The sequence below is a fragment of the Populus trichocarpa genome, chromosome 9 (genome assembly GCF_000002775.5).
Source record: "Populus trichocarpa isolate Nisqually-1 chromosome 9, P.trichocarpa_v4.1, whole genome shotgun sequence".
Taxonomy (NCBI): domain Eukaryota; kingdom Viridiplantae; phylum Streptophyta; class Magnoliopsida; order Malpighiales; family Salicaceae; genus Populus; species Populus trichocarpa.
The window spans coordinates 3,030,006-3,048,559 of NC_037293.2; the positions used below are offsets into that span (position 1 = coordinate 3,030,006).

General features: G+C 35.7%; 1 protein-coding gene across 3 annotated transcripts; it reads right to left on the minus strand.

Annotated features, from left to right (window-relative positions):
- Window positions 1-1,720: 1,720 nt before the first annotated feature.
- LOC7489321 (la-related protein 1A) lies at window positions 1,721-17,991 on the minus strand. Of its 3 annotated transcripts, XR_008060096.1 has the most exons (15): window positions 17,511-17,963; window positions 15,450-15,990; window positions 15,052-15,217; window positions 14,484-14,574; window positions 14,202-14,273; window positions 13,140-13,624; window positions 10,945-11,014; window positions 10,132-10,239; window positions 9,672-10,009; window positions 9,273-9,416; window positions 9,129-9,192; window positions 8,540-8,685; window positions 8,234-8,338; window positions 7,143-7,541; window positions 1,721-1,898 (listed from the first exon to the last, which is right to left on the minus strand). XR_008060096.1 is itself a non-coding variant. In XM_002313460.4 (14 exons), the coding sequence occupies exons 1-14, from the start codon at window positions 17,772-17,774 to the stop codon at window positions 7,403-7,405; spliced, it is 2,733 nt and encodes a 910-aa protein (XP_002313496.4). In that variant the 5' UTR covers window positions 17,775-17,963; the 3' UTR covers window positions 6,947-7,402. The 3 variants fall into 3 exon arrangements, 1 of the variants encoding a protein (XP_002313496.4); XM_002313460.4 differs by lacking the exon at window positions 1,721-1,898 and having other exon boundaries at window positions 6,947-7,541; XR_002983753.2 differs by lacking the exons at window positions 1,721-1,898; window positions 8,540-8,685 and having other exon boundaries at window positions 7,290-7,541; window positions 17,511-17,991.
- Window positions 17,992-18,554: the final 563 nt, after the last annotated feature.

Consider the following 18,554-nt stretch of genomic DNA (forward strand, 5'->3'; position numbering starts at 1 on the left):
TGAGAATGAGATTGAAAACTTTTGTGCTAGAATATAAAGGTTTAATAGCACAAATTAGAGTATGATCAAAGATTGATAATTTTATAGTTATTTTACTATTAGAATAGCTTGTGTATGATATATATTTGGATTCTATTACTAATTATACAATTAGACAAGCTATATATATGTTTTCAAGAAAAACTAGTTGTTTATAATCATTATTGCTCATGTGGCAGCTTAAACGGTCAATTAGTTCAGAATGGTCAAGCTAACCAGTTGACCAGCTCCTGCAGAATCCCTATGTGTTCATCACTAATAAATAAGTGATCGACCAATTCATGCAAAATTCTAGATTTTAACAGTTCAAACTAGATGAATTCTTAGAACCATCTATCTTAGATTTTATCATCAATCCTTCAATGCATGCAAAGTGAAATGTGTGAATTCATTTTAATTGTACTATCAAGTAAGATATAAAGATATACGTTTAAGCATTAAAATGAACACTTATTCTAAGTCTTCATTTTGCTTTCTTTTTGGACTTCTTGATTGATTTCTTCACGAAATTCATCATACTTGTTGATGTGTGTTATTTATATAAAACTTGTTTAAAGCTTATTCTCAATCAGATATATTATTAGTTTATTTTTCATTTTATTGTTATCATCAAATATATAAAAACATGAATGTGTTACTAAAGTTCAACAATTTGTTGTCTTGGTCTTTTTTTGGGTTGATTTATTTGTTTGTTGATTAATGCGATTATAAGGTATGTGTTAAATTATTTTAGCAGGTTGTTCTTCTCCCTGATAAATTACGGATGTCTTGCTTCTCTTTCTTATTGGTTACCTGCTTGCCTTGCTTGCTTGCCTCTTGCCTTGATGTTTCTTTTCTTCCATTGATGTGGGTGTTGCATTCTGGGAATTTCCTTGTGATTCTGGGTTATCCTGGTGGTTCACCAGTATTGCTTTTAATTATGCTCTACCAATATGGTCTGCTCCTTCTTGTTGCAGGCGTGTTTTAGTCTATGGAGATGTGTGTGTTGGCTAATATAACCAGAATGAATGTCCTGTTTTTAGTCTCTTGCATGTGTTGTTTTCTTATAGATGTTGTCAAGTGTCTTCGGGTTGTATAAAAACATAAGAAATGAGTGAAATATGTTGTTCATTCAAATATACAATTTGGGTCAAGCCTTGAATTCTTAATTCTCAAATTAGGTAAATGGATGTCTGAGACTTAGGAACACTCTGATGAAATAAAATCGTTCTCCTTAACTATAGTAATACACTAAATTAGGTAAATGGAATGCATAGCATGCCGAGTAGAGATTTTTTGGCCGAGGTTTGAGGTGCCCGTGTTAAATCCTCGTTAACTACGTATTTTGTTGGTTTATTCATCCCTCCTCCACCTTTATTTCTATCCTTCTTGCCTTTTCTATTCTGGGAACATACTCCTCCTATCTTTGCTTCCCATCATCTTCCCATGGTTTCTTCATATTGTAGGTTGCAAAAATAGCAGCATTTTCGTCATCAATAGCAGCAGACATGTGAAAATCATTGCTTAAAACCCAAGCTAGCCTGGGAAATCAACCCTGCACTCGGGCCTCATCCTAGGTCAACTCATTGGTTGGTTTTAAACCTATAATTGTAGCAGTGAAAAACAGAAATGGGTTCTCTTTTTTAAAACTAAGGGTACAACAAACTCATTCGAAACCATCATCATAGTACAAAAGAAAGTAAAAAAAAAAATTCTAATGATCGCTTATCAGCAAGAAATAAATATTTCCAATATCTTATTCTTCAATTTTCACAAGGGTCGCTCGCTACGGCTGCTTTTTTTTTTTAAGTTTTCCTTTATGTACAGGTAACAGCAATGGGGGAATAGGACGAAGCAATAGAGAAAAAAAGCACAAGCACCTCACTAAACTTGCAGACAAAACCAGAAAGGGTACTGTACCCGGGAGCTCAAAAAAGGAATAAAAACAAAATCTCGGTAGTCAGCAGCCCTAAGAGGTGCGAACGATTCCCCCAATATACTAAACAAAAACCATATTTTCCCTGCATCCAAACCAAACACGTGCTGCTAACTTTACCATCGCAACAAGCTTGTATTTTAGGCAATTTTCCCATTAATGGGTGATCATGCAAGTAAAATGATTGTCATTTAAACCTGTTGATACAGCATATCAAAGTTATTTTCAGATGAGATTTGCTTAAATGCATCATGACAAATTTTGTTCCCTAGTTTTTTTAATATAAGGAAAGAAATAACCTTTCCTGTATTAAAAAAAATATATATAAAGCTAAAATAACTTTTCTATATAAAAAGGTGCAATTTCATGTTATATTCTTATTAAAAGCAAAATCTCTTATATTACTTTGTAAATCTTACCTGTATTAAAATTTTCTATATATATGCATTTATTATTCATTAATTTATTTTTTATATAGTATCGGTCTATAAACCGTGGTTAAGTATAAATATAGCTTTGAGGGTTGGACTCTCTTGAAAACATTTTATATTTTTGATAAAGTTTGAATCATCTACAGCATTGTTAAAGGTAGATTTTGTCTGCTCTTTTGGCTACCATTATTTCAGCTCAACTCTTCTAGCTTGTGGTTCTTCTTCTTTTAACTCTTAGATCTTTATTCATGAAAAAAATACAGCTTTTCTTTTATCAAGTGTTTTCTCTTTTTCTACCATCTATTTAACTAACAAGCTCCTTTTTTCTGTTTTTGATTCTTATGCAAGCAGAACCTCCAGCTTGAAGACTGAACAGAAAAGATGGACATAATGTTTGGTATCTTAATCACAGTCGCTATAATCCTGGTTTCCACACTTCTTTTCTGGGTGTGCCGATGCATCGTTAATGAACCTAAGGAAGCAGCAAAGAAAATAACAGAAGGTGTTAAGGATTTCACGGGTCAAGACCCACCAGTATAACCATCGAAAGGATATCATAACCAGTTTAGTGCCTCTCATCTCGTGGATACAAAGCACTAATAGGTTCTAGTTCATTAATATCTTCAAAATTTAGTTGCAATGGAGTCATTACTATTTAAGTTGTGACCATGGAGCTTTTCTTTGGTTCCCTAAATTTTCATCGGAATTTTTGCATTGCATCAAGTTAATTTTTATATCGAATTTGTTTACATATATTATAAAATCTCATTAAGTTAGCTTTCTTCTCTATCCTACTGACAGATAAGTTTAATATCAAATAATGCATATATATATGTGTGTGTGTGTGTGTGTGAGTCACGGCATACCCAGCAACAAGTTTTAAGCAGGAAACCAAGCAGTTACTTACCACTGCAATCCCAAGCAGACAATTTCCTCACAGTTCCTACTTTCTGTTGTTAATATCAGTTGCTGGACTTGATCAACACATTCACCAAATTTCTCATCACATCTTTAGCAATCTCAGTTCTTCCCTCTTATTTCTTCTTCTCTGTTTTCGACTCTGTAAATAAATTGTTTAGAACATCGTGAAAAAAACAAGCAAATTTAAGAGTATCATAGCAAGCCTCTGACCCTTATCCTCCTTCTACAAAACTGGCAACTGGTTTTGAAAACTTATATTAACTTCACAAATGGCTGTCCTCGTTCAGACAAATTAGCTAAATGACTGGACAGCAGGTGGAGAAATCATGTCGAGCCCCATCAATCATGTCTGCATGAAGAAACTTTCTAGTAGTAAACTAATGGATCCCAACTGCAAGTCACGTACGCAGCACCAGAAATTGCAAGGATAAAGCTGTGTTTGCTTATAGAAATCAATTTTTCAATTCACTACTCTGTTTTTCATCTTTCTATAATCATCTCTCAAGAAAACGTGTTTACCAACAAATAATTTTCTAGAATATAGATCAAGGGCCGCATTTGGATTGTTTCTAAAATAAAAAATTGGAAAAATAGAACACTGTTTCCAAGAAAACAGTAACATGTTATCCACAGCTTTCTATTTTCTAGGGAAAAAAAGAGAATCTGAAAACTTTTGCACAAGTAAACATGACCTAAATTTTTTTCTGGAGTCCGAATTGAAATCCACAAGGTTGTCTGAAATCAAATATATGCATGTGAAAGTAGCCTGACGACTTTTAAATGTCATAAAGAATATCTTGTATAGAGATCAGTAACTAGTCAACACATAAAATCAAACTTAGCGAGAGACTAGTGAAATAAAACCAAATATTGAGAGAACCAAACAAATATAAGACCATGCAGTACCTTCTAACTGGAGACATTCAACATTCTTGAGTGTTTTCTGCTCAAGCTCCAGCTCTTCATCAAGCATAAATGTGTTGGCAAAATCACTTGAAAGATCAGCAAGATTCTGTGCATCTTCCATCCCTTCAGTCCCATGATAATTGAATGTCGGAGGCCCAGTTCCTTGTGCACGGTCCAAATGGGGAGTGCTATGACAAGCACCAAGCTCTGAATTCCCATCACATCCTGGTTTTCCAGCTTTAAACAGGATAGACTTCCCATCAACTTCCATTTTACCAGCATCTCCATTTGACAATTTGTTTACTGCCTTGACTGTAGTGTGCGAAGCAAATCCAGCGCTTCCTTTGGAGACACTGATTGTGTCATCTTCCTCGGCATTCTCTCCAGCTTGGCCCTAGGAAGTCTGAGCTTTATTAAAATACATTAAGTTAATGAATTTAATGTTGCTTTAAGTGTAATATAATGATATAAAACTTTATTAAAATATATTTTTAAGTATTAGAAATTTAAAGAAAATGAGTTAGGGTTTTAACTGAATTGAAGAAGAAGAAGAAGAAATGGGAGGGGAAGAAAGAATTGTTAGGTTTTAATTCCTTTTCAAATCACCGACTAACATTACATCATTAATTTTGTTACCAATTTGACACATTAAAAATACCGATAGAATGTCTAACGGAATTTTTTTATTCAGTTGTAGTTTTCATCGGAAATTTTCTTTCTATAAATAACAACAAAATATTTTTTGTCGTTAATTTTGTTGTTTTTTTTTTTAATTTTCTAGTAGTGTTTATATTTTTCTTGATGCATTATATATATATATATATAATATATATATATATATATATATATATATAATGCATTAAGTATTCAAATGTTTTCCTTTTTATACATGAAAAGTGATTTTTTCTTCTTTTGAAAAAAATCAGAACTTTCTTTATGATCTTTACCATTACAGCTTCAATATAGCATTACAGCTTCTAGAGTTGAAGAAATTGCTTCATGTTCTGAAAGAAGAGAGAATTTTCTAGTCAAAATGATGTCGGTGATATAATTAATTGGAAAAGGTGAAGAGTAGGATCCATTAGTTTTTTTATATAAGGAAAAAAATAACCTTTCCTGTATAAAAAGGAAAATATAAACCTAAAATCATTTTCCTGTAAAAAAAGGTCTAATTTCTTGTTCTATTCTTATTAAAAGTAAAACCTCTTATATTGCTTTGTAAATCTTTCTATAGTAAATCTTTCTATATATATGCATTTATTATTTATTAATTTATTTCTCGTATAGTACCGGCTTATAAACCGTGGTTAAGTATAAATATAGCTTCGAGGGTTAGGTTTTTTTGAAAACATTTTAAATTATTGATAAAGTCTGAATCATCTACAACATTATTGAAGGTAGATTTTGTCTGCTCTTTTAGCTTCTAATATTTCGGCTCAGCTCTTCTAGCTTGTAGTTCTTCTTCTTTTAACTCTTAAATCTTTGTTCATGAAAGAAACACAGTTTTTTTTTATCAAGTGTTTTCTCCTTTTCTACCATCTATTTAGCTAACAAGCTCTTTTTTTCTGTTTTTAATACTTGTGCAAGCAGAACCTCCAGCTTGAAGACTAAACAGCAAAGATGGACATAATGTTTGGTATCTTAATCACAATTGCTATAATCCTGGTTTCCACACTTCTTTTCTGGGTGTGCGGATGCATCGTTAATGAACCTAAGGAAGCAGCAAAGAAAATAGCAAAAAATGTTAAGGATCTCACGGATCAAGACCCACCAGTGTAACCATCGAAGGGATATCATGACGAGCTTAGTGCCTCTCATCCCATGAATACAAAGCACTAATAGGTTCTAGTTAATTAATATCTTTAAAATTTAGTTGCAATGGAGTTATTATTATTTAAGTTGTGACTGTGAAGCTTTTCTTTAGTTTTCTAAATTTTTATCGGAATGTTTGCATTAAATCAAGTTAATTTTTATATCGGATTTGTTTACTTATATTATAAAATCTCATTCTTGTGTTGTTTTCTTATAGATGTTGTCAAGTGTGAACTGTAAAACCAGTCACATAGAATGATTGGATGTCCTTTCTCTCTTTTTATTTTTTTTTAGGTGGTCTTCGGTTGTATAAAAACATAAGAAATGAGTGAAATATGATGTTCATTCAAATATACAATTTGGGTCAAGCCTTGAATTCTTATTCTCAAATTAGGTAAATGGATGTCTGAGATTTAGGAACACTCTGATGAAATAAAATCGTCCTCCTTAACTATAGTAGTATACTAAATTATGTAAATGGAATGTATAGCATGCTGAGAAGAGATTTTTTGTACTAGAGGTTTGAGGTGCCCGTGTTAAATCCTCGTTAACTACGTATTTTGTTGGGTTCTCCATCCCTTCTCCACCTTTATTTCTATACTTCTTGCCTTTTCTATGCAAAGGAGCATCCTCCTCCAATCTTTGCTTCCCAATACCTTCCCATGGTTTCTTCATATTGAAGGTTGCAAAAATAGCTGCGTTGATAGTAGCCAACATGTGAGAAATCATTGTTTAAAACCCGAGCTAGCCTGGCAAATCAACCCTGCACCAGGCCGCACCCCAGGTCAACTCCTTGGTTGGGTTTTAACCCGATAATTGTAGCAGTGAAAAACAGAAAAGGGTAGTGCTGGTTCCGTTTTGTAAAACTAAGGGCATAACATAACTCTTTCCAAACCATCATCAGAGTACAAAAGAAAGTGTAAAAAAAAAAAAATTCTAATGATCACTTATCAGCAAGAAATAAATATTTCCAATATCTTATTCTTCAATTTTCACAAGGGTCGCTCGATACAGCTGTTTTTTTTTTTTTTTTTTTTTTTTTTTTTAGTTTTCCTTTATGTACAGGTAACAGCATTGGGGGAATAGGACGAAGCAATTGAGAAAAAAAGCAAAAGCACCTCTCTAAACTTGCAGACAAAACCAGAAAGGATGCTGTACCCGGGAGCTCCAGAACCTCAAAAAAGGAATAAAAACAAAATCTCGGTAGTCAGCAGCCCTAAGAGGTGCGAACGATTCCCCCAATATACTACTATACAAAAACCATATTTTCCCTGCATCCAAACCAAACACGTGCTGCTAACTTCAACTCCCTTTCTCTTCTTCCTGGGTGATTATCAAAATTGAGAGGATGTTACCCGGAAATAGTCATTACAGCAAGCTAATGACTGTCCTTCTTCATGGACTTCTCTTTGGCACGGAAGTCCTCCAAGGTCCGATATTCATCTCTCAGTAACCTCTCCAATTCTGGATGTTTCTTTGGTTCTTTGTCACCTAGACGGCAATAATGGTGGAAGGCCCTGGTTGCAGAAAAGTAAGTCTATTCAAGCAAATACTTGCAGCAGAAAAATATCAGTGGAAGCACAAGCATCTAACTCGTGTAAGAGAATGCAATGGACCTGCAGTTACTCTGTAATACCATTTTTCCTTCCACAAGATTAGGAAGGGATAAGAATAGTAAGGCTATACATTCTGCTACTTGGTAGAAATAAATAGATAGAACACGACAAGTAAAAAATCAATTCTTGTTGCCTTGTATTCTTTTATCCTATAGATGTTTCAATTTCTTATGAAGTAGCCCAATCCATGTCCATCTCCAAATCCTCAACTCGGGTGGGTCAAACATCAAGCTTTGTTACAGCTATGCCCTTAACTTTACCATCGCAACAAGCTTGTATTTTAGGCAATTTTCCCATTAATGGGTGATCATGCAAGTAAAATGATTGTCATTTAAACCTGTTGATAAAGCATTAAATCAAAGTAATTTTCGGATGAGATTTGCTTAAATGTATCATGACAAATTTTGTTCTGTAGCTTTGCTTTCCTATGTTAGCATACTCTACCAATGGTATAGGCTCAATATCAACCAGTGTTTTTGTGAGATTCCACGAAAAATAGCATGATATGCATGTCTTGTGAAGTAAATGCATGCCTTGTGAAGTAGGCAACCTAAAACACATGTTACTCGGTAAAAAAAATCAAATAGTATTACCAGTATTTTTCAAGGCCATAAATGTTGCCTTTACGACAGAAGTCAAGGGTGAGTTCTTCAAAGTCCTTGTACAAGTCATCTCTGAACTCCTTCTCCAAGCCATAACTGAAAATGGGAAACACAATAGAGAAAAGCAAGCGATTGAATAACAGCATCCATGCCAGAACATGCATAATTAGTACCTATTTCTTTCCCTAAAGTAGGGAAAAGATAACTTCAAAGAATGGTAATTGACGTAAAGAGTAATACATCTCAGATGAAAGCTCCAGTGTATAAAAATATCAAAGTAAAATTTACCAACAATACCTATAGAACCTGAAAAGGCACTCCATCCCATAATAGTAATTAGCAGATGCATCTTCCAGCGCAAATTTTTGGAACTCATTATACATAGAAGGGACAAAAATGTTTCTAAGGAAGTACGACCAAAACCTATACAGTGTATTCATTTCCTGCATGGAAAATGATCGAAAGAAAAATCACATTGGTCTCAAATAATCAAATTACATAATGTGCCAACATTCAAAAAAAGGAAACACGACAAGTAATCCAATCAGGAAAATTGGACTTCACAGCATGACAAGATGCCCATATTAGTGATTAAAAAAACCCATTAGCATGCGCAAAGAACCATAACCTTTAATATAAGAATTAACATTGACCAAATATATTGACACCATGCAATCTAGTGCTTAGAGAAGACCATATGTTCCTCGTGGAAGTATGAGCACTTACATAATAGAAAACAAAAATCAGCTAGTGGAATAAGAATGGATGGGATTTAGAAAATGAAAGATGGGAAAAATCCCATCACATCACATAGTTCTCAAACTAATCTAAGAAAACCTTTCTCCTTCAGTTAATAAACAAGTATCGGAGAATTTAAGAAACACACCTCACTGCAGCCTATTCCCATCTTCTTTCTATCATTTAAGCACCGCTTACGATACTTCAAGTACCTAAAAGGGAAGAGAAACAGGTCAGCTACCTGTCCCTATGAATCCACAAATCCCCCCTCCCAAAAATCACAGAAACGTACTTCTGCTGTTTAAAGCCATTTTCTTCTAAGAGTTGATGGCTCGGATGCTGAAACGGTGGGAATGACTTTGGCATGGAACCTACTGGTGGACTGCTGCCCAGTAGCATGCTGTGGGGTGAAACACTCAACTTTGAAGATCTGAGTCTGTGAAATTAGGATTCCGATGCAAAATAACTAGTCAGACGGCTCAGATGTTTGCTTAGAAAATTTAAAGTAACATCCCATCTCATAAAACTAGTAATCAATGCTGTATTATTCTCAGAACCTAAATGGAAGGAAAAAGAGGGGGGGGGGGGGGGGGATAGAATAGTTGCTGCATATATTAAACAAAAAGAACAGAAAAAACAGGACAGAAGAAATAAGAGTATCAGGCAAGGACCATAGTCGCTGTGAACTGACCCGTGATTTTCAGGAGGTGTAGAACTAAAGAAAAATCCAACTGAATTGCTTGGTGGACTTTCTGATATGATTCCAAAATTATTGCGACCAGTGCCATGATTCCTAGAGTTGCTGGAGAAGAACCGTTGCTTATGGTATGACTGCTGCTTGGGAACTTTATTTTGTTTCCTTGTGTTGTTGGAGCTTCCCGACTCTTCATGGCCACAGCTTGCAGCAGAATTTTCACCAGCCTTTGACTTTGATATTAGTGAAGCACTGTTTGTCAGTCTTAAATATCCATCTCTGTTCTCGTAGGTAGAAGCATTCTTTCTACGATTAGATCGCTTAGTTTTGAGCTCCTGCCAGTAAGAGTCACATTTTTTATGATTTTTTAGACAAGCATTGGGGATCTCTAAAGAAAATGAAAGTGAAGTAGTGCAACTTAACTAATTATGAAAATGAGTATAACAAAAGCATCAACCTGCTCATAGAAGTATAGCCCATCGTTTATTGCAGAAGCAAGCTCGGATGAAATAGATTTTGATTCTTTACCACCAGATTTGGTAGATCCTTCTCCCACTCTACTATTCTGCGCAGCAAAGGCCCACAAATCATAAAAATGCTACCAAATTAATGGTCCAACTCATGCTTATATATGCCTCCATAATATATGCATGCACTAACACAAGCACATGCATGTAAAGGGCCAAACTATAGAAAAAACCATCATACAACTATCTGACAACTGAGAACAGAGAAAATTAAAAACTATCAATAAAATATACCTAAATTGACCAATGCACACCGTCATTTCAGTTCAGTAATTCAGTTTAACCCAAATAATGCTCATCTCTATGGTAAATGTTAAAAGCTACATGAGGTGAGAAAGGTATCAGTAGCTCACAAGGAGTTGAGAAGCAGCTTACAAAAAACTTGTAAGAATCCAAACTGTAACCTTATGCTCCATAATTAGCAAAACAAAAGGGCATATGCATGGCATATAAAATGCTGAGGCAACAATGAGCTTCCTTCGAAAGAGAAAACACTATTCAAAATGAAATCTCTAAAATGCAACATATAGCAACAAAAAGCCCAAATCCTCATGTTATCGCATTCATATATCTACACAAATATGTCCACATGTTGCTATGGTCTATGCAGATACAAACATTGTAATAAAAAAATGGCAAGGAGATTGCCAAGGATGAAGAATTATACTTTCATAAGAATCAAAGCTAGAATTTCAAAAGAATAATAACAATAATAATAGAAACTTGCCAGCAAACAGCTATACCTGGGTGACAATCACAAGTCTTTGAACATCCTGGTCATGGACCACCATCTCATCCTCTTCATCATCAATCCTGGACAGCAGAAAAGTACAGTTTCAAATCATGTGATGTTATACTGAATAAGGAATAACAACTGTATCAGAATTTTATTATAATGAGGGATTTTATTTCCTACCTAGGATTTCTTGTTGCCGACATAAAGTGCCTTGTTCAATGTATCGACAGATGTTTAATGAAAAAAAAAACCCTTTACTTCGCTATTCTATCTCTCCTTAATAAAAGTATCCTTTTATCCAGCAATTGAAACTACCAAATGTTGTTTTCGCTTACATCCATAAATAAGGTCTGTGCAAACTATGAGAACGAGAGTTTGATTAACAGAACATAATTATTCTGGTATGATAAATGAGGTTTCTTCAAACATCAAGACAGCATCTACATATATGTTTCAAAATAATGCAAGGTGACATGACAGCCTGGAGAATCTCTTTATTGATATTTGGGCATCTGACAATAGGTCACGTGACAGTATAAGAACTTATTCTGACAGCGCAATTGATACTCGTCTTTAGTTTTTATACCTCTTACGTGGTATGAGAGATCTAAGGATCAAGCAGTGAGGCGGGCATTCTCCCACAGAGGTGGGGAAAATAAGACCATGAGGGCCACAGAGGTGGGACCCAGAGGAGACAATGTCGGTGGTCCTGGGTGCAGCACCACCCAAAATGAAAGGTGGCCCCATGACACTTAGAGCAACATATATTTTGTTTTAAAAGGAGAGCTTTAAGTAAGATATCTTAGCCTTAGTGCTTTGTTGTGAGAATGAGATGTGATACTAATTGGATGTGAGATGCATCTTTCTCTTAGGTGCAATACCTAAGACTCCTGGCAAGGTTGTCCTGAACTCCTAGGAGTAGAATTGTGTGCTAGGTTTATTTATCTAGTTTCTTATAGGTGGTTGTAATTCCAGTACCTCTTTTCCCGCTTTTAACCAGTTACTTTTACCACTGCAATCCCAAGCAGACAATTTCCCCACAGTTCCTACTTTCTGTTGTTAATATCATAAACAAGCATCTGCTTTCTGTCAATTGCTGCTGGTAATTAAGGTTAGTTCTCTTGTCTTTCCATATTCTAACTCATCTAGCCAATCAAGACCCAGAAACCAGCTATACGAGTCCCCAAATTCCTAAACTATCAGTTGCTGGACTTGATCAACACATTCACCAAATTTCTCATCACGTCTTTAGCAATCTCAGTTCTTCCCTCTTATTTCTTCTTCTCTGTTTTCGACTCTGTAAATAAATTGTTTTGAACATTTTGAAAAAAATAAGCAAATTTAAGAGTATCATAGCAATCCCCTGACCCTTATCCTACATCTACAAAACTGGCAACTGGTTTTGAAAACTTATATTAACTTCACAAATGTTTGTCCTCGTTCTCAATTATTAGTAACTAAATTTCAAAACCATTTCAGACAAATTAGCTAAATGACTAGACAGCAGGTGGAGAAACCATGTTGAACCCCATCAATCATGTCTGCATGAAGAAACTTTCTAGTAGTAAACTAATGGATCCCAACTGCATGTCACGTACGCAGCACCAGAAATTGCAAGGATAAAGCTGTTTTTGCTTTTAGAAATCAATTTTTCAATTCACAACTCTGTTTTTCATCTTTCTATAATCATCTCTCAAGAAAACATGTTTACCAACAAATAATTTTCTAGAATATAGAACAAGGGCCGCATTTGGATTGTTTCTAAAATAAAAAATGAAAGAGAGATTGAATAATTGGTGAGCCAAACATGGCCCTTGTTTTCTGAAGTGGAAAATTAGTGAAACAGCACGTAGCAGTTTCCAGTTTACTAAGAAAATTGGAAAAATAGAACACTGTTTCCAAGAAAACAGTAACATGTTATCCACAGCTTTCTATTTTCTAGGTAAAAAAAGAGAAATCTGAAAACTTTTGCACAAGTAAACATGACCTAAATTTTTTTCTGGAGTCCGAATTGAAATCCACAAGGTTGTCTGAAATCAAATATATGCATGTGAAAAGTAGCCTGACGACTTTTAAATGTCATAAAGAATATCTTGTATAGAGATCAGTAACTAGTCAACACATAAAATCAAACTTAGCGAGAGACTAGTGAAATAAAACCAAATATTGAGAGAACCAAACAAATATAAGACCATGCAGTACCTTCTAACTGGAGAACATTCATCATTCTTGAGTGTTTTCTGCTCAAGCTCCAGCTCTTCATCAAGCATAAATGTGTTGGCAAAATCACTTGAAAGATCAGCAAGATTCTGTGCATCTTCCATCCCTTCAGTCCCATGATAATTGAATGTCGGAGGCCCAGTTCCTTGTGCACGGTCCAAATGGGGAGTGCTATGACAAGCACCAAGCTCTGAATTCCCATCACATCCTGGTTTTCCAGCTTTAAACAGGATAGACTTCCCATCAACTTCCATTTTCCCAGCATCTCCATTTGACAATTTGTTTACTGCCTTGACTGTAGTGTGCGAAGCAAATCCAGCGCTTCCTTTGGAGACACTGATTGTGTCATCTTCCTCAGCATTCTCTCCAGCTTGGGCCTCAGAAGTCTGAGCCTTCGGTGACACTGCCTGCTGAGAAGAAGCTGGAATCCACTTTGACCAATCATCTCGTTTCCGAACCTTGTCACCCTATTGATACAATACCAACAACAAAATGGGAAGACCATTAGAACAAAGAAATAAAGATTGAAAGAAGAACCATAAGTTGTCAATCTATCCAACAATTCCAGTTACAATGTCGTATTATAGATGGCCATAACATTAAGCACTTGAAACTTGTTCATTTACTAACAGACTCAAGCACCTTAGGCTCCCAAGTTCCAGGTTATCAATGTGGGCTCCACTCAATGCTAAACTATATTTAAAGAAATATCCCACAACATGTTCCCATTCACATAAACAGCTTGCAGAACATTTGCCAATATTCCATCACAAAATTGGCTGAAACTGACACAACTAGGAAAAAATTTCAGCTACATTTCTAACTGGCTAAAACCAGATCTCAGGAAAACAGTGATTAACTTTTAGAAGGCCATGGAGGTCAGATTGATTAATCATAAAGTCAGAACATTGGACCATCCAAAGAGATCCATTGTCACATTATTGATTGATAGACTAGAATCCGATCACAAAATTTCAGATCCATCCCAGGCACGATGCACCCACATTAAGAAGCAAAAAGTCAGTTGGTGAGGAGAAATCAGACCTGCACTTCTATAGAGCCAGAACACTGCAGCGCATCAAGGATAAATGATATGTCCAGAGTCATTTTCTTAACCTGAGATACAAAATATCACATGCATTACTCCAATAAATTCTTCAACTCAGGATATAAAGGAAGTGGATATATATTGAGTAATATAGCATAACAACTTTACATGCAATATTGAATGAAATAACAGACACCTAAAAAAGCTTTAAATAGAATAAGATTGTCATTACACACAGCGCTCCATGTATGAATACCAAATAGCATTCAAAAACATACCCTTTTAAATTCAGCAATCGTGGATACTGGAACCCATCCTTGATCATCCATTAAGGATATTAGATAATGGTCATTCTGCAGATTTTCATCGCTGTCATAAAGATGTAAAACAGTCAACACATAATGGAGCCATTGACCAACCTTTTGTAGTCAGTTCACTATAAAAAGTTTCAAAGCCATATTTTGGGGTTCATTAAAAGGCTTGGTTACCATTGCTCTGCTTATAAGTGTACGGATTGACAGACAACACTGCCATCCAACACTAATGGTAACAATTATTTAGCCATAAAAAGGCCATGATACTTGAAGTAATTTGTGGTAAGTTGGACATATGAATACCATACGAACAATCATATCTTTGATGGTCCAATTTAGGCTTAGCAAGTAGATCCCTTTTCCTTTATAAATGTGTATACAACGGTCAAATTTAATGATGCTGAAGAATCATGATAACAGCATCTTAAGGATGATGGTGATTTTCAGCCTCGGGGTCAATTGTGGCAATTTTCAACCCATTATGTGTGGAAAGAGATAATACAGAAGGGAGTAACTTTTTAACATTCCTTACCTGAAATAATACTCTATTTGTCCTGCAATGCTAGCCCTCAAAGCTAGTGTCTCTTGGGAAAGCACAGGAGCCCCTGAATTAATTGGATATGGAACAAAACAGGAAGGTTGAGGTCCCCTGAGAGAGCCTGGAGGTGCAACAGATACGTAGCATATAGGTGGTGGTCCTGTACGACATGTAGAGGTCATATTGAACAGCACTTAATTTGACAGAAAAGGAGTTCAAAAACCATAGGAAAAAAAAGGAGCTGTACAAGAAACAGGTTACATCATCTATGAGGAGCAGAAAAGCATGTATTACATAAATGTAGGTGAATGTCATGGTGCGAAAAAAGAAAAAAGAGCAACTAGCACTGATATATTGAGTAAAAGCACTTGGCATCAAAATAAAATAATTACCAGGGAATGTTGGACCGACCATGTACCCTGGAGGTGCGGCAAAAAAAGGTGGCCTTACCAATGGCCTTGGTCCCATAACCTGTTGCAGCGGGATGTTATCTCTGGACCCAAATGCCCGTTGATGATGCCATGTTGGATTCAAATGGCCACCAGAGTCTTGCATGTTAGGTCTTCGATTTGGAAAGTTAACAGCATAAGCATTGGGATCCCCTCTAGGTGGAGGCTGGACATTTATAGATGGAGCAAAAGGTTGCATAGGGGGTCCCGTCTCTGATCCAGACTTCATCAAATGAGTTTCAACTGTGGGAAAAGGTGGAGGGCCAGGTTGATATGGATAGCCAGAAACAGCAATGTGTGGGGGAGGTGCCATTGCTGGAAAAACTGGTGACATGGCTGGTTGTTGGTAAGGGAATGGCACGGAGAAAGGATGTGCCCCATTAGGATTGCGCTTAGATCCTGATTTTTGATGTCTTGATGATGAATGTTTATTTGATGTATTTGAATATCCAGATCCATGTGACTTATGCTGCCCAGCTGATCCCTGGGCAAACCATAAATAGGGAAAATGATGTTCCACACTCCAATTAAGTTCACTAAACAATTTGCCCATCAGAAAGAGAACAACTGGTATAATAAGAGTGGAAAAAAGTAAACTTGGCAAACAAGCTGCAGGAAGGGAAAGAATTCATCTTTGAAACTCCATTTTGGTAATAACCATAAAACTTGTTGCATTCCTATGTTTGATCCCAAATAATAGCCAGCTTTCTAAGTGTGCTTTTGCAAGCAAAACAAGTTTTCACAGGACCATCAGAAACCCTGTAATGGGCCTTTCAGCATCATAAAGATGCCTGCGTATATATTAGGTTTATGGAATTATGTCATAACCAGACATAATGCATCTTACAACCAAAAAAAAAAAAGAATCGTGATAATTTTCCAATAAGCTATGCCACAACATCAAACATAAAACAGAATTTCACGTGATTTAGATCGTGTTTATACCTGCAAAACTTTTCAGATTTTCAGAAAGTTTCCAAGAAACGGAAATGGGCAACTGAATTGTTTTCTCAGGAAGCCTGGTTTTTTAATCCAATTTCTGCAAAACAAAACATTTTGTAGTTCTCCATTTTTCTTTCAGGTGTGAAGGAAAAGCTTGTTTCCAGTATTTGTGTCTCTCAAGAAATAGGTTAGTCAATTTTTTTAAATTCCAGCAAATCATTTCCTATTTCAGTAAGTACACACATGTTCATCTTTAACAAAGAAATGAATTGGAAAATGGTGATAAAAAATGCAAAATGAAACATCAGAGCCCTCTTTTTCACCAAATCATATTACTATACACCAAAAAGAAACCTCCACAATGACTGCATGGAGGATACTATTTTGTGAAGTAATCATCAATAGCCCATGCTCAATACTCTGGTATTGTTTAAATATAGAGATAGCATGCATTTATATAAAATGTTTTCCTGCAACATTTCTATTGCTAATGTTAGATTTACTTCCTTTTGAAGCATGATACTATAGATTTATTTCTGGACAGAAGTGGCGCCAAATAAAAATACTAAAAATCAATGACCCGCCATGGCTTTCCACTAATTGATCAAATCTCTCACTCGTATACAAAAATATCCCATTAGAATCCCTGACACCAAAACAAAAAACATTTCTTTATCTTTGTTCAAATAGTCAAGTTCACACTTCTCTCTTGACCTACAAATTTCATTATCATTGACTATTATCATATCATCAAATTCTCTTATCCTAAAGCTTTTTTCACTCAAAGCTTAACTTCCCTTAATAATTTAAAGCCAAATCTTCACTATTAATCTGTAAAATTAACACAAATATCTTACATGAATTTAAAAGCTTCGTTATTTTTATTTTTATTTTCAATCCACAATAAGCTCAAAAGCATTTCAGCACATACCTATAACTTCATTTTACTAAAAGAAACATTTTTAATAAACTTCCTTTTGACACTTTATTTCTTTCCCTAAAAAAATTAATTTCACATTAAATTCCTTCATTTAATTAACAGGAAAAAAAAACTAATAATACCCGAGGTGAAGCTGCCGGTGGCGCAGCCTTATCACCACCACCAGCAACCATCAATGGCGGCTGCGGCGGCGTCTTAGAAGCAGAATCAGTCAGCTTCGACCGATGTTGTTGCTGTTGTTGTTGAGCATCAGAAAGAGCAGGCCAAAACTCGGCGGCGCCCATCACCGGAGCATCAGCGACCACCGGAGACTTCCACGGCGACTTCGGTCCGACCGTACTACTACTCTTTTGATCATCTCCACTCTCATTTTCCGCCATCACCATAACACTTCTACTCTCTATCTCGCACGCGATCACAGTGATTAAAATCCCTAATTAGAGAGAAGACGGAAGAAATGTACAGTGGCAAAGTTGTGATAATTGAAAAGGTGAGGGGTGAAAAGGAAAGCAAGTGGGTGAGGAAAAAGAAAACAGGAGGAGAAGACGACAGCAGCTGCTGCGAGCGTGTTGTTGAGGTTTTTTATACAGTGGAGCGGGGAAAGTAAAAGTTGTGTCTTTTCTCACTGTTTCCAGGGATTTTTTTTGACAGAACATGGACTGTTGCGCCGGAGTGGAAGTAGAGAATAAATTGTGTAGATAGCAAGAATAGGGTCCTTGTTGTCTTTCGGCTAAAACTGAACTGTTTGTCAATGGGCAAAGTGACAAAAGATAGACGCTCTAAAACCCTAGGTTTGGAGTTTAGAAATATGAGGTGGCTGGGATGGGCTGGGCTTGGTTAGTATGGGCTGGGCATGCTCTGGGCTTTTTAATATACTAGGGTTAGTCTTTTATTAGCTTGGTTTATTAGGTATTGAACTTCACATCTTGTTTTGATTTATTTTTTATAAAAAATTTTAATCTTTTAACTTGGATCACAAGTTTTGAGAGTTAGTTGTATTGACTCATATCATTTTTTAATTAATGTTTTTTCACAACTTTATCTTTCAATATTGAGTTGATTAGGAATTGAGCTTCATAATTATTTTTTATATGCTTTAAGTGGGGTTATCATGGTCTTGTAACCCAGCTCACGAGTTTTGTAGATTAGCCATGTTGACTCAAGTA